Below are 13,006 nucleotides of genomic sequence, written 5' to 3'. Positions count from 1 at the left end.
GGCCATACTGATCTCTGGATGGAATAAAGGTATGCAAAAGTGCATCAAGAAGAGGAGCAGACAAAGTCTCAAAAAAATTTGTCAAAACTCCACTTCTTGCATGTTACCAACCCCACCCATTAATGTTTGAGACAATATCTGTGCTCTTGTAATCTCTGGGAGGGAAGTAAAACCCATGAAGCAAAGCATGAATTATGCATGTAGTTTATTGAAGGTACAGCTGCAAGTTTGGAGTAAGTGAAGGATAATCAACTCTGTTCACTTACACATTAAAAGCATTAAATCCATCTGTCTAGTACACACACAGGGAAAACAACGCATGCATTTAACTACAGAAATATAAGGTGCTCATCAGTATGTAATTAAAATCTGCTCTACCAAACCTGGTGTAGCAACTTGGACCAATTTACATAAGCGTTACCAACCCTCTCATAAACAGGAAAAATTGGATTTTCTGGTGTCATTAAAGAAGTTAAATAATAGCCACAGCTCCATCTTGGACAATTAAAATGTGACTTCTCTTTCTGATGTTGGGATGACCAAATTTTTCATCCTTTTGCAATAGCTGCATTAGGGAAAGAAAATCCCTGCTGAAAAGGGGTCAAGCAGAGAAGGCTGATTTAAGAGCCAAGATGATGTGTGAAGACATGTTTGGACTCTGTGAAATGAAAATCTCAACTGTCTGTGACTGTGGGGGTAAGTTTCTCCCAAGAACATGCAAGAAGAAGGTGGGTTTTGATCATGCAAAAGGTATCTTGGCAGAGCAACTAGCCTAGTCGTGCGGGCAGGGGCAGCGCATGGTTGTGTGATCCCTATAGCTGTCAGGAGGAAGGGGAATACTGTTTTATTGCAGAAATGCTGATTATTTTAAAACAGGGTGTGTGGTGGGCCCCCCCCCCCCCGGTCTCTACCGGGTAGTTCTGACCACACGCACAGCTGTGCTGTACCGGCTGCCGGCGCTGCAGACCCCGGGCGCGGGGATGATGACGGCCCCGGGGTTGCACTGCTCGACGGCAGCGCACACCACGTTGCCCATGTTGGCCATGGCGGGGGGACACTGCATCCCCTCCACGCCGGGGATCACCTCCCGCCCCACGCAGCTGACTGCGCTCCTGGCCCCGAACCCGCCCCCCACCCTGGGCAGACAATCCACGCTCCGGGTGCTGAATCCGGCGCCGCCGAAGGAGGAGACCACCCCCAGTCCCCCGCCCCCCGCTCCTGTCTTGACGGTGCATTTGCCTCCCATTCCGGACAGGGATCGACACTCCCCGACGGTGCCACCGCCGCTGACCACAGCTGTGGGAGAAAAACAGGGGCTGTCACTCCCAGAGCAGCTAAAAAACAGCTTATAAGGACACTTATAAGCTTAAAAGACTTGCAAGGAAATCAAGGGAAAGGTTGATCAGCTTACCTACGCTCACAGGGTTGCCGGTGCATATCCTGTGAGGAAAAGAAATGGCATAGAATCATAGAACCATAGGTGCAGCACCGGGTTGCTCCAAGCCCCATCCAACCTGCCCTTCAACACTTCCAGGGACGGGGCAGCCACAGCTTCCCTGGGCAACCTGGGCCAGGGTCTCCCCACCCTCATAGACAAGAATTTCCTCCCAATGTCTCACCTAAATCTCTCCTCCTCCGGTTTTAATCCATTACCCCTTGTCCTCTCGCTACACTCTCTGGTGCAACGTCCCTCCCCAGCTTTCCTGTAGCCCCTTCATGTCTCAAAGATGTATTTAGAGAATATATTCCTCAAATAGGTGAAGGTGCTGCCCAGACATTGCTTCCTTAGATACATCAGCTTTTCTGTGCACCCAAGTGTGAGGTGCTGGTCCACATTGCCCCCTGAAGCACTGTGGGGCTGGATCCCCAAATCCCAAAGACATCTTAAAGTAGCCTGTCTTCTTTTTGTACCACAAGCAGCAGATCTGGCTGCAGTGTGCTCAGCGCTCTGCAATCTCACTGCCCTGGGAGGATGAGGAGGAAACAGGGGTAATGCTTCCCTCTGCACCCATGGGGACAGAAAAGGGACAGTGCACCCCTCTGCACCCATGGGGAACTGCCCTCCACCCAGGGTTCCTCGCTGCCTCCTTCTCCTCTGTTGGGTTTTGCCAGCTCTTGTTGCAGCCAGGGATGCTCCTACCTGCTCTCTTCTCCTTCCAGCAGTGTCCTGTAAGTGGCAATCTCAATGTCCAGGGCCAGCTTGACATTCAGCAGCTCCTGGTAGTCTCTCAGCAAGCATGCCATCTTGTCCTTGGCTTGCTGCAGGGCAGTCTGCAGGTCAATCAGCTTCTGCCGGGCGTCCTTGAGGGCGCAGTCTCCGCGCTGCTCCGCGTCGCAGATGGCCGTCTGCAGAGCTGCGATCTGGGGACAGCGACGGGCAAGAGGGTGGCCAGTGGGGATATTAAGAGGCATCGCCACTGGGTTGCTCGTGTACCCCCTTGTTTCTCAGCTAGGACCTGCCAGAGAGCCTTAGGCTGAGGCTGGACACATGTGATGGCCAAGCTATCTGGGATGGAGGGGACCTGCTGGCTGCACTCCAGGAGGAAGCACCCAGCAAACACTGTTTCAGCCAAACCATCTGGCTCCTGCTTATTTACTAAGTGAGAAATAAATCTGTTTCTTTATGTATTGACAGCAGTTGAGAAGCTACAAAGAAAGGCTTAAGCTAGTGTGGGGGGATTCTCCCCAGAGTGAGAGCTGGTGAGGATGAAGCCATTTGCTGGAGAAGCTGCAGGCCTCTCTGCCCAGGCAATATTTGACCCTTCGTCCTACCTGCTTCTTCACATTGTCCGACTCGCACTGCAGCTTCTGGATCATCCGGTTCAGCTCGGTGATCTCGCTCTGGTTGTTTCTCAGGTCATCACAGAACTTGCCCCTGCTGCTGTGGAGCTCCTCCAGCTGTTGCATGGGAAGAGGGTGAGGTTAAGGTGCCCAAATGACCCCTTCCAGGGAAGGTGGTGACTCCTGAGCTGTGCTCCTGGGGATGCACCCAGACATGACCTCAGCCCAGTCAAGCCAACAGTCCCGCTTAAGTCCTGAACATTTACCCTTTGGGAAGGGGATGGTTCCTAATGAGTGTGCACAGAGGAGACCTCTCTGAAGCAACACTCTGATCTGCTATGCTCTGCTTTTACAGAAATGTCTTCCAGCACAGTTTTAATGTTGGGGGAGGTGGTGACATGACTTTCTTTAGCAAACTACAGTGCGTGACACTGTGGAGTATGTTTCAGTTGCATCATGGAGGACAGAAATGATCCTCAGAGTTTTGTTGGCCAAGGGATTTCAATGCCATCTGTGCTGGTGGTGTGAATACTCACTCTGGTTTGGTAGAAAGCCTCCACTTCAGCCTTGCTCTTCTGGGCAATCTCCTCGTAGCAGCACTCAACACTTTTGATGATGCCCTCCATGTCCAGGTCCCGACTGTTGTCCATTTGCACGATGACAGAGGTGTCACACAGCTGACAGTCCAGCTGAGCTCTCTCCTGCAAGACCCCTCGCATGTCAGTCCCCTTCCCTTCACCAGCCCAAGCCAAGCACACAGGTATCATTGGCAAAGGAGGGCCTGATGAGATGATGGAGGGTCGGGGGAGGTTCTCCCATTAACACCCAACTGGAGCATGGCGTTCCCCAGGTGGGTGAGTGGTTTCCAGCAAGAGCTGGCAGCTGGGACCTATTTTGATGGCACAAAATGGGATTACTGCATGCAGTTCCCTAAGGAAGGGTGAGGAATCCTGGTGGAGCAACTCTCTTGGTTGCAACTCAGTGTTTCTGGCTGCATCAGCAATTTTCTGGGCCATGAATCGCTCGTGGGCAAGTGCTTCAGGCCCCATTGCTGACAGGCTGCTGGGAGGTGTTTGGCTAGAAGAGGTGCAAATACCAAGTTTCCTCTGTCTGTTTTGTTAAAAACTTGCTATGTTTTAGACTTTCACCAACATGTTTTTTTAGTAATGTAGCTTAAAATTTGAAGTGCTGAAAATATTTGGGTTTTGAAGAGCAAGATGTTTTAGCAGTTCCCAAGGACAGCTTGGATTAGAATTTGAGGGGCTTTTCCATGCCAAAAGTCCTTCCCTTTGCAGCCAGCAATGTAGGAGATGGCCAAGAACACCCTTTGCCTCCTCAGTGTTGTTGTCAGTACATATCTAGATTTTGGGGATGCGGTTGCAGAATGTTCAGAGGCACCTTTCCCTGCATTTAGGTTTGGTGTTAGAGCCTGGAGGAAGGGGCAGCAGATGATGCATCATCCCTAGGGCAGTAGGCAGGGAGCTGGGAACTCTTACCTCAGCGTAGATGCACTTCAGGAACTCCAGCTGCTGCCGCAGGAGGCCCACCCTCACCTCCAGCTCCTCCTTGGTCAAGTAGAGACAGTCCACATCCTGGAGAGGCACCACGTATTGAGTGAAAGGAGGTGAAGAAACAAGGACTGTGGCAAAGCCCATGTTTTCTGTTAGATTAGAAGGAGACCTCACTACTTCTAGTTCTAAGACTATTGTAGAATCAGATGAATCACAACATGGTTTGGAGCTGGAAGGGACCTCAGAAACCATGTAGTTCCATCACCCCTGCCATGGGCGGGGACACTTCCCACTAGACCAGCCTGCTCCAAGCCCCATCCAGTTCTTCTAGGGATGCAGCATCCACAGCTTCCCTGGGCAACCTGATCCAGTGTCTCACCACACTCACAGTGAAGAATTTCGTCCTAATGTCTAACCTAAATCTTGCAGTTTAAAGGCATTCCCCCTTGTCCTCTCACTACATGCCCTGGTAAATAATCTGTCTGGGTTTGCATCATATGTGCTTACTGCCTGATAGAAGTTCTAATTCATGGGGCTGCCTCTGTTTTGGGGCTACCTGGTGAGGGCTCATGTAGTGCCATGGTGCCAGGACTCCCCATTTCTCTCCCTGGCCCCATGCCCAGGTTTTGCCCATGGGCCTGCTGCTCTCACTTGGTCTTGCTGGATTTGCCTCCAGGTTGACTCACCTTCTTGAGAACCACAAACTCGTTCTCCGCAGCCGTGCGTTTGTTGATCTCATCTTCATATCTGCAGGAGGAAAGGAGAGAGGTGGGATGCTGAGCCCCAGGCATCCCATCCCCACCACCCAAGCAGGCAATGCAGAACATAGGAAGCATGATTAAAAGCAGAGCCTCTCCCTACTCACTTTGTACCTCCTATTTTATTTTTGCTTTGTTGTTGTTTCTTTTCTCTCCACTGGGCTTTGTTCAGCAGTTTTAAATAGTCCACGCCAGCAATGGGTGGCTGGAGTGAGATGGCAGCAAATCAGGCCAAACCACTAGAAATGCCAAACCCTGTACCTCAGCTGACAGCTTGGATTGCTTCTTCTAGCCCTGATGCTCTGTGTGATGTTTCTGTGAAGCATCCAGGACTCCTCTCAGAGCGTTTATGGGGAGACTGCAGCCAAAATGCCCCAAGGGAGGTCAGGAGCCTGAGCAATATTTGAAACTCCCAGATGCAATGGGACTGAAAGCCAGTGCATAATGACCACGTAATTGGGACCTAGAAGAACTTTCACAAGATGATTCTCTGAGTCTGACCTCCTTAGTGATGGCTCAGAGAGAAAAAAACATCTGAGATGTTTGACTCTAGAGAAAGGATTACTCTTTTATCCTGGGCTGTATGCCAACAACCTCCAAGTGTCCTGGTTTGTGGCTTAGGAAAACAAAGGGAATATCTGCAGCTTAGATAAGAAAAATTATTCCCACATTCCTTCTGGGAAGAGAGAATTAATCCCAGTGGAGACAATGTGGATAAAGTGTGGGCTGGAGACAAACAGGCTGAGGGCTTTATGGGAATGGAGGGCACTGGGGACATGAGATCTGGGGGAGTCACAGGTACAGATGATGTGGGACATTTGATCTGGCAAACCACAGTGGTGTGCGGTAGCATGAGGGAGAGGAAAAGTGGTTGCCTGTCCCTCTCCCTAAGGAAACACTGTGAGTGAAGAGCCCTCCCAGTCCATCCCCTGCATCTGAGGCACAGCAGTTTGCCCCCAGTACAGGAAACTGGCCCAGTACTGGTGTGCCCAGCCCTGCTCCCCTCCCTGTGCCCAGCTTTGGGACCCATCCAGAGCAATTGCATTGTCTCCTCTCTCAGAAACAGCTGGGCCAGCAAACACCCCGGCCTGCAGCTTCCCCCTGCGTCAGACTTACTTGCACTTGAACTCCTGAACCAGGTCCCTGAGGCACCGCTCCTCGTTTTCCAGCCTCTCCCGCTCCCCCAGCACACACTCCAGCTGCTTCCTCAGGTTGCAGATGAAGTTCTCGAAAACAGGCTCCAGGTTTCTCCTGGAGGCTGGGAGGACATACTGCTGCAGCAGCTCCCACTTGGTGGTCAGCACCTTGTTCTGCTGCTCCAGCAGCCGGACCTGGGGAAGGAAGAGATGTGAGAGTCACACAGTCCCAGCTTGGCCCAGGCTAAAGAACTTTGTGTTTCTTCTCTTCCAAAAGGAAAAAGTAAAAATAAAGTCAGAAATGCAAATAGTTAATTGATGATTTTGCAGCAACCTGGTCCCACCCAGCACTTGTATCTCAGGCTGAACAAGGGCATTTGCTCTGTGCTGAGGCCACTCATCTGTTTGACCACAGCACAGTTCAACCAAACCCACCTCTTCCCCTGATGGAGGATCCCCTGCCTCCTCTCATGGGCTGATTACAATAATGAGTCTTTTGCGGCACTGAAAGCTCCATCCAGGACCTCATTTGGATGTATCTGATTTAAACTCTACCCACGGATATTTACCATGCCTTTCACTTCTAGATTAAAGAGCTCTCTAGCACTTGGGAACCTGTATGGGTCATGAATAAGTCATTTTTCAAATGGGAGGAAGCAGAGTGACTCCTCTTACATGGGTTTGCTTTTTACAGCTGCAGAACAACTCACAAAGAAAATCAAGATCAGACAAAGCAAAGGTTTCTCTTCTGTTTGAAAAATCCTTTCCTATGACACATCTTTGCTCTGAACAGCAATGAAAACCTTTAGGATTAGCTAAGATAACAAGGACAAATAACATCTGCTTAGGAAATCACCAAATTGCTGCATTGACAGAATGAAGGGACAGAGAAACTAAAACTCTTCATTTCATTTTAGCTATACATCAACCTTTCTACAACTCCTTGATGAAGCACACAAGCTATTTTTAAAATTCAGAAGTCCTTTGGGGTTTATAAGGTGTGATAGCAATGTCAGATCATACATTTGTGATAAAAGTTCCTGTTCTGCCTTTTTACATTTCTGTGTGTCCATCCCTTCTTTCACAGGTTTTGATTTACTGTATCCCTGGAGCTGCTCCTGATTTGTCTGCTTAGCAGTCTGGTGACCAACAAAAGCTAAAATATGGGTGGAGTTGCCCTGGCACAAGGCTTAGATCCAAAGTCTCCAGGTCAGGACCACCGTGTTCTATCAAAGACCATTGCAAGATGAAGGTGCCAGCAGAAATAGCTACCGATGTTGTCTCCGTCACAGCCTGGAGATGAGGCCAAGGGCCTGCGGGGGGAGCGGGGTCTCACCTTGTCAATGAAGCAGGCGAACTGGTTGTTGAGGTTCTTGATCTGCTCCTTCTCGTGGGTCCGCACTTGGCACTCCTCGGGGTCGACCCCCACGCAGAGGGGCTTGAGGAGCTCCGGGTGGATGCTGACACCCCGAATGCCTTCGGATCTCCCTCCGCCGAGGCCGATGCTGATGCCGCCGCCGTAGCCTCCAATGGCCACACCATCCCCAAGGCCTCTGTAGCTGCCCAGGCCCCCGTAGCTTCCGCAGTTACCAAACCCCACGACTGTGCCCACACCGAAGCGGCCGCCGCCATAAGCGACACCGCAACGTCCAGCGCCGGCGCCGCCGTAGACGCCGCTGCGGCAGCTCCCGCCGAAGGAAATCCTCTGCCCTCTGCCCAGGTCACAGACGCTCCGGCTGCTGAAGCCGCCGATCCCACATCTCCGTCCCACCGGCTGGCAGACGGAGGCCGAGCTGCTGTTGGCCCGGCCGAGGCCACAGACGGCGGAGGCGGAGGAGAAGCCGCGTCTCCCCATGAGGGAGCTGGAGGTGCAGAACTGTCGGCTCATGGCAGCTGGGGGAGACGGGAGGCCAGGCGGTAACGGCGAAGCAGAAGAGCGAGAGAGGAGCAGGGAGTGAAAGAAGGAGAGCTCCTTTAGCTCCTCTGAGGCAGAGCCCTTCTCCTTATATACATTTCAGGAGGTGCCTGAGATGCAAAAATTTAATTTATCCACTGGGTTTGGTCTGCCTGGCAGCAAGGAATGGCTTCCAACATTTTAAACCCACAGCAAACACTTCTATCTCATACAAAATAATGTGGAAATTAAAATAAACTGCTTTGCTTGCAAGCTTCAGTTTCAGGACTTATATTTTACTTAATTAATCTGCTTCCTTATTGTGTAATTATAGTTTAGCAGAATAATTCAAGGGGTTTTTATTCATGGCTTGTTTACGGTTCGGTTTCACCACAGCGTTTAATTATGTTTCAGGGCCTTCTGCAGAATGTCGTGGCGATGCCGCCTCTTCCAGGGTCTCTCCCAGCTCGGGGCAGCTCTTGAGCAACGGCCGGTGGTGACGGGGAGGAGAGAGGCGGGTCTGTTCCAGCAGAGCTCTGAGGCTGCGGGCAGAGCTCTCGTGAGCCTTCATTTCTTCCTCCCGTGGCTCTGGCTGAGGCTCTCGCCCGCTCTCGGTTGCAGCCTTGTTTGCCCGGTGGAGTTGGAGGTTTCCACGTCCGTGGATGCACAGGATGGTGCCAAGGATGAATCCAGACACAGGGAGAATGCTCTGGCAGATCAGGGGTTCGGGCAGACGAGGACAAAGCCCCAGCGGAGCTGCATGTGCCCTCTAGAACATATGGTCTGGAAGAGAAGGCATTTCTGGAAAAGACTTCACTGTAGACAGAGATTTATTGCCAAATGATGTGCCCAGGGAAGGTGATGATGTTGGCCGGTGTCTGGGTGGGATGTGGCTGGTGCACACAGCGGATTTAGGCAAACAACAGCTGCAGATGCCACAACGTGAAGCAAAGTGTTATGAGCAGGTTGAGAAATGTTAGCCAGAGTGAACTTTTTCCTTGTATTCCTGTGACACACCTACTTGGCATTAAAATATTCTAGTAATATCTGCTAATGAGAAGGTACTGTACTGTCTTAATTAAAATTCTTTAAAAGATTTTTGAATTTGCTTGGAAACAAATAAAGTTCCTTTTTTGCCTTAACAAAGGGGTCTAATCACCGAATCACAAGCAATTGCATGGCTCACCCTAAGAAATCTTTGCATTTTGCTGGGGGAAAATTAACTGGTTCTTGGAGGACTCCTAGTCAATGCTATTGTAAACTTGAAATAGATTGTCTTGAATTAAAAATAATGCAAAGGAATTATGATGATTTAGAATATTTGTGGAGTCTCTCTAGGTGAAGCTCTTCCTTGTTTTTTTTCACAAGTCTTGTAGTGGGTTGACAGGAACCATGACATTCTATATTCAACGATAACCATGCAGCAGTTCCATTGCAGCTCCATTGGTCCAAGTACATGAGGATGCACATCTTGCAGTGGGATGTACTTTGATTTGTGAGCCTGAGATACTTGGAGAAAGCAGACAAGCTCTGGGGGCACTGAGTCCTTCATGTCTTTCTGCCCAGGATAGTCCAAGTACCAGGACCTTTTGCTGTAAGTGAAAGGGAGGAATATTTTAGCAGTTTAGTTTTGTGCTGAAGTGTTGGTGCAAGCAGCCTGGGGGATGACTGGGTGTATGGTCTGCAGCCAAAGCTGGAGCTCTGCCTAGGAATAGGGAATTCCTGGATGGGCCAAAGCATCACTTAGCCTTTAGGTAAGTCCTACAACATGACTCTCTTGAATTCCTTTAAGTGGGCAAAACCACAGGCAAGAAGAATACCTGGGAGAAGCCAGGCCAGCAGTGGCACAGCTGGCTGTGGACCTGCTTGGAGCAGCTGTGGTGGGGCCAAGACGAGACCTCGGGGATGGTGAGCAGAGATCCTGGGACACAGATGCTGCTCCGAGCTCTCCCAGCAGAAGCACAGAGGGAGACTCCAGCTCTTCATCCCTGAGGGTAGTGACTTGCCAGTTTTCCAGCTGTGGGAAATCTGGATCTGATTGGGGTCAGGTCCCTGCTGGCCTCCATGTCTCTGCTTGACTGCCTGCAGAGTGGCTTATGCCCCATGGGTCACACAGGCACCATTTGAGGGCAGTAGACCCTCCAAGCCTCTAATTTTGTTGGAAAGCAAGGAAAACGCCACTCATGGGACAACCATTCATGTTCTTCCACCAGCTGTGAGCCCTGAGATCTCTCCATAAATACAACATGTTGCCAGGCTGACCGAGAGCAGCAAACCTGAGCTTCAACCCCCAGCTCCTCCTGGTAGCCCTGAGAGGTGGCTCTCCCAGGTGCCCAGCCTTGCACATCAGAGAGAGACAGTTCAGGGCAGTGCTTGTGGTTTCTGTCTGCTGAGCTTTCACAAAGCCAGCTCGCAGTCACATGGTGGAAGCCCTGAGCACTGGTTACATCAGCTTCAAAGGAGGAAGCATTCTGATGTGATTTGGTCTTCTGAAGAGAAGAATTGCAATTGTTTTTGTTTCATCGGCCACACACATGCACAGCACTGGCTGGAGTCAGACACAAATGCTGCCTTCCCAGAGACCTGCTTCATGGCTCCATGCTTTGTCCTGGCTGACTGCATGTCAAATAGTGTCTGAAGAGCTGTAGAAAAGGACTAACCTTCCTCTTTATAAGGAAGAGATGAAACTGCTGTTTTCAGGCTGATGGGATTCAGCAGAGCTTTAAAGCTGCATCTTACACCCAGATTTACTGGGGAAACGCCTGAGGTCCCTGGCTCTAAATATGCCTTAAACTGTGGTGGCTTCCATGAGACTTATGCCATGGAGATTTACATGTACCCAGATGCATTAAGATAAGTTAATTCTGCTTAAGCACTTTACTAAATCGGGACCTGTTAATCCATCTGTGCAGATAGGGAGAGCCTGGGGCGGTTTTCCAACCTCCGGTTACAACTCCAGCTGAAAAAAACCAGCCATCCAAGCCTGCTTTCTCCCAGAGAGAAAACCATTCCTTAGGACCCTCTCCTGAGAAAAAAAGGGTTGGCAAGGTTGGCCAAACTGGTGCTCTCCCTCCCTCCCTGCAGGCCAGGCAGTTTTTTGTGGCTCCTTGTGAAAAGGACCACGAAGTCGCCATTAAAATGGCTAATGAGGCCCCTGGGACATCTCCCTTTGGTTCTGCAGGTCCAGCCTTCCAAAGGTGGCTGTTCCCAGTCTCTTAAATGCAAGTTGATTCTGATCCCACATCAAAGCAGATGGCGGATTTGTGGGGACCAGAGTAGGGGTGATGGTCTGGGCTTCTTCCATCGCCACTGGGCACCTTGCTTTCCTTCCTTGCTCCACAGCAGTTGTTCACCCTCAGCCTTGGCTTGTCCCTGGCCATTACACAGTTTTGATGCTGCTTTGGGGCAAAAAGATGGACAAGATAATTCCTGAGATTCCTTCCAGGCCATTCCTGGAGCACCAGTGTTCACTGCCCATCTGCACCATCTGCATTTGCTATGCTTCCAGATGAGAGCTTGCCAAAACCTTTACCCTCCTTCTGCAGACCTTCTGCTGGACAATAATAAGCTGTGGGTGACCAGTGTTGGCCACATGAGCAGTATTGGTGAGAAGATTAAAGTATCATGGCAGTAGCTAGGCAGAAGACAGTAGAGCTCCCAAAGGTGATGTTTCAGGCAAGGAACATGGAGACCTACCTACTTGCCAGAGCTGAGTGTCCTGACCTGCTTGTGACCACTGTGATGCACTGGCCAAGCTGGGTGCCCTGACAGCAAATCCAGGTGCTTCAGTCAGGGCAATTTTCTCATATTCTGGGTGGTTCTTTATTAATCTGATGAAAAACCCAAGCACTGGATGCACCTTTCAGACAGAACTTGTGTGGCTTCTGGATGTTTGACTGCAGCAAGCTGGATGCCAGCAGCAGCACCGGGCAGCCCGTTTGGAGTTTAAACTCTTCATTTTGATGGTGTTACCAGGTGACCTCGGCCTAGAAACTCTCCTTCATAATGCTTATTTGCCCTCTTATTTTGCAAGAGACAAATAGGTTTCATACCAAAACCCACGGGTGTCCACCTCCTTCCTTTGTAACGTTCCTCTTTTGCATAGGAATTTGTGAGGCACTTTGCATCATCTGACCAACTCTGTGCTACCACTCCGGCCGATGGCCCATTAGGGCACTGAGTAATGGGGTGGAATTGGCATGGCAGTGTCATGATGAAAGCACAACAGCCAGGACTAAGCACTGGGAATGGCCTTGGCAGAGGCAGAACGAGGGAAGGCCACAAGGTTTGCAGTGAGAGTGTTCATGGGGACAGGTGGGCTGCCTGGAGAAACACCTCTGATTTGGAGGCTAGAAACACTGCTGCACTGCTTCATGGGACAGTTGTCTCTTCCTTTCTGTGAGACAGACTTTTTTAACCAGAAAGCATGTTCCTTCATGCACTAAACCAATCAGGGAATCCAGAGATGCCCTCCAGCAGCTGAGTGAAAGGGGAGTGTGGGAGGAGGGAAACTCAGCCACTGAATTTCAACAAGTTCCCATCGATAGGACTGTAAATCTATGTCTCTGTGTGCACATGAGTATATATAATAGTGACCACAGAAAGCAGCTGGTCAGTGTGTGTGGTTAATGTAATACAGTTATTTTATGAACTTATAAACAGGTTTCTTAAATAAAAGGAGACAATACACAAACATTCCTTACAGTTTGTTGGCAGCAGAGAGCACAGCTTTTATCAGCAACACAATCTCTGTGTGCCATGTTGAATTATAAAGCATCACTCTACAGAGGGACAAGGAGGGATGGTCAGTAGAGGGCAAACCCTAGTACTGGCCTTCTGAAATGACTTGGCAGGTGAGACAACATGAAAGAATAACAAGTCTTGTTGCAAGTCTTGTTACCTGAAGTCAGCTACCTGAAAACTAGT

At 50.1% G+C, this 13,006-nt stretch overlaps 1 protein-coding gene across 1 annotated transcript; it reads right to left on the bottom strand.

The window, feature by feature from the left end:
• Positions 1–907: 907 nt before the first annotated feature.
• On the bottom strand, positions 908–8,074 carry LOC127395092 (keratin, type II cytoskeletal 6B-like). Its single transcript, XM_051641552.1, has 9 exons — positions 7,523–8,074; positions 6,167–6,381; positions 4,979–5,039; positions 4,278–4,373; positions 3,318–3,482; positions 2,773–2,898; positions 2,141–2,361; positions 1,412–1,440; positions 908–1,296 (listed from the first exon to the last, which is right to left on the bottom strand). The coding sequence occupies exons 1-9, from the start codon at positions 8,072–8,074 to the stop codon at positions 908–910; spliced, it is 1,854 nt and encodes a 617-aa protein (XP_051497512.1).
• Between the last annotated feature and the right edge of the window lie 4,932 nt (positions 8,075–13,006).

Source organism: Apus apus, chromosome 28 (assembly GCF_020740795.1).
Source record: "Apus apus isolate bApuApu2 chromosome 28, bApuApu2.pri.cur, whole genome shotgun sequence".
Classification (NCBI taxonomy): domain Eukaryota; kingdom Metazoa; phylum Chordata; class Aves; order Apodiformes; family Apodidae; genus Apus; species Apus apus.
Note: the sequence above shows the minus strand (reverse complement) of the source record. Positions and strands in the feature narration are given on the sequence as shown.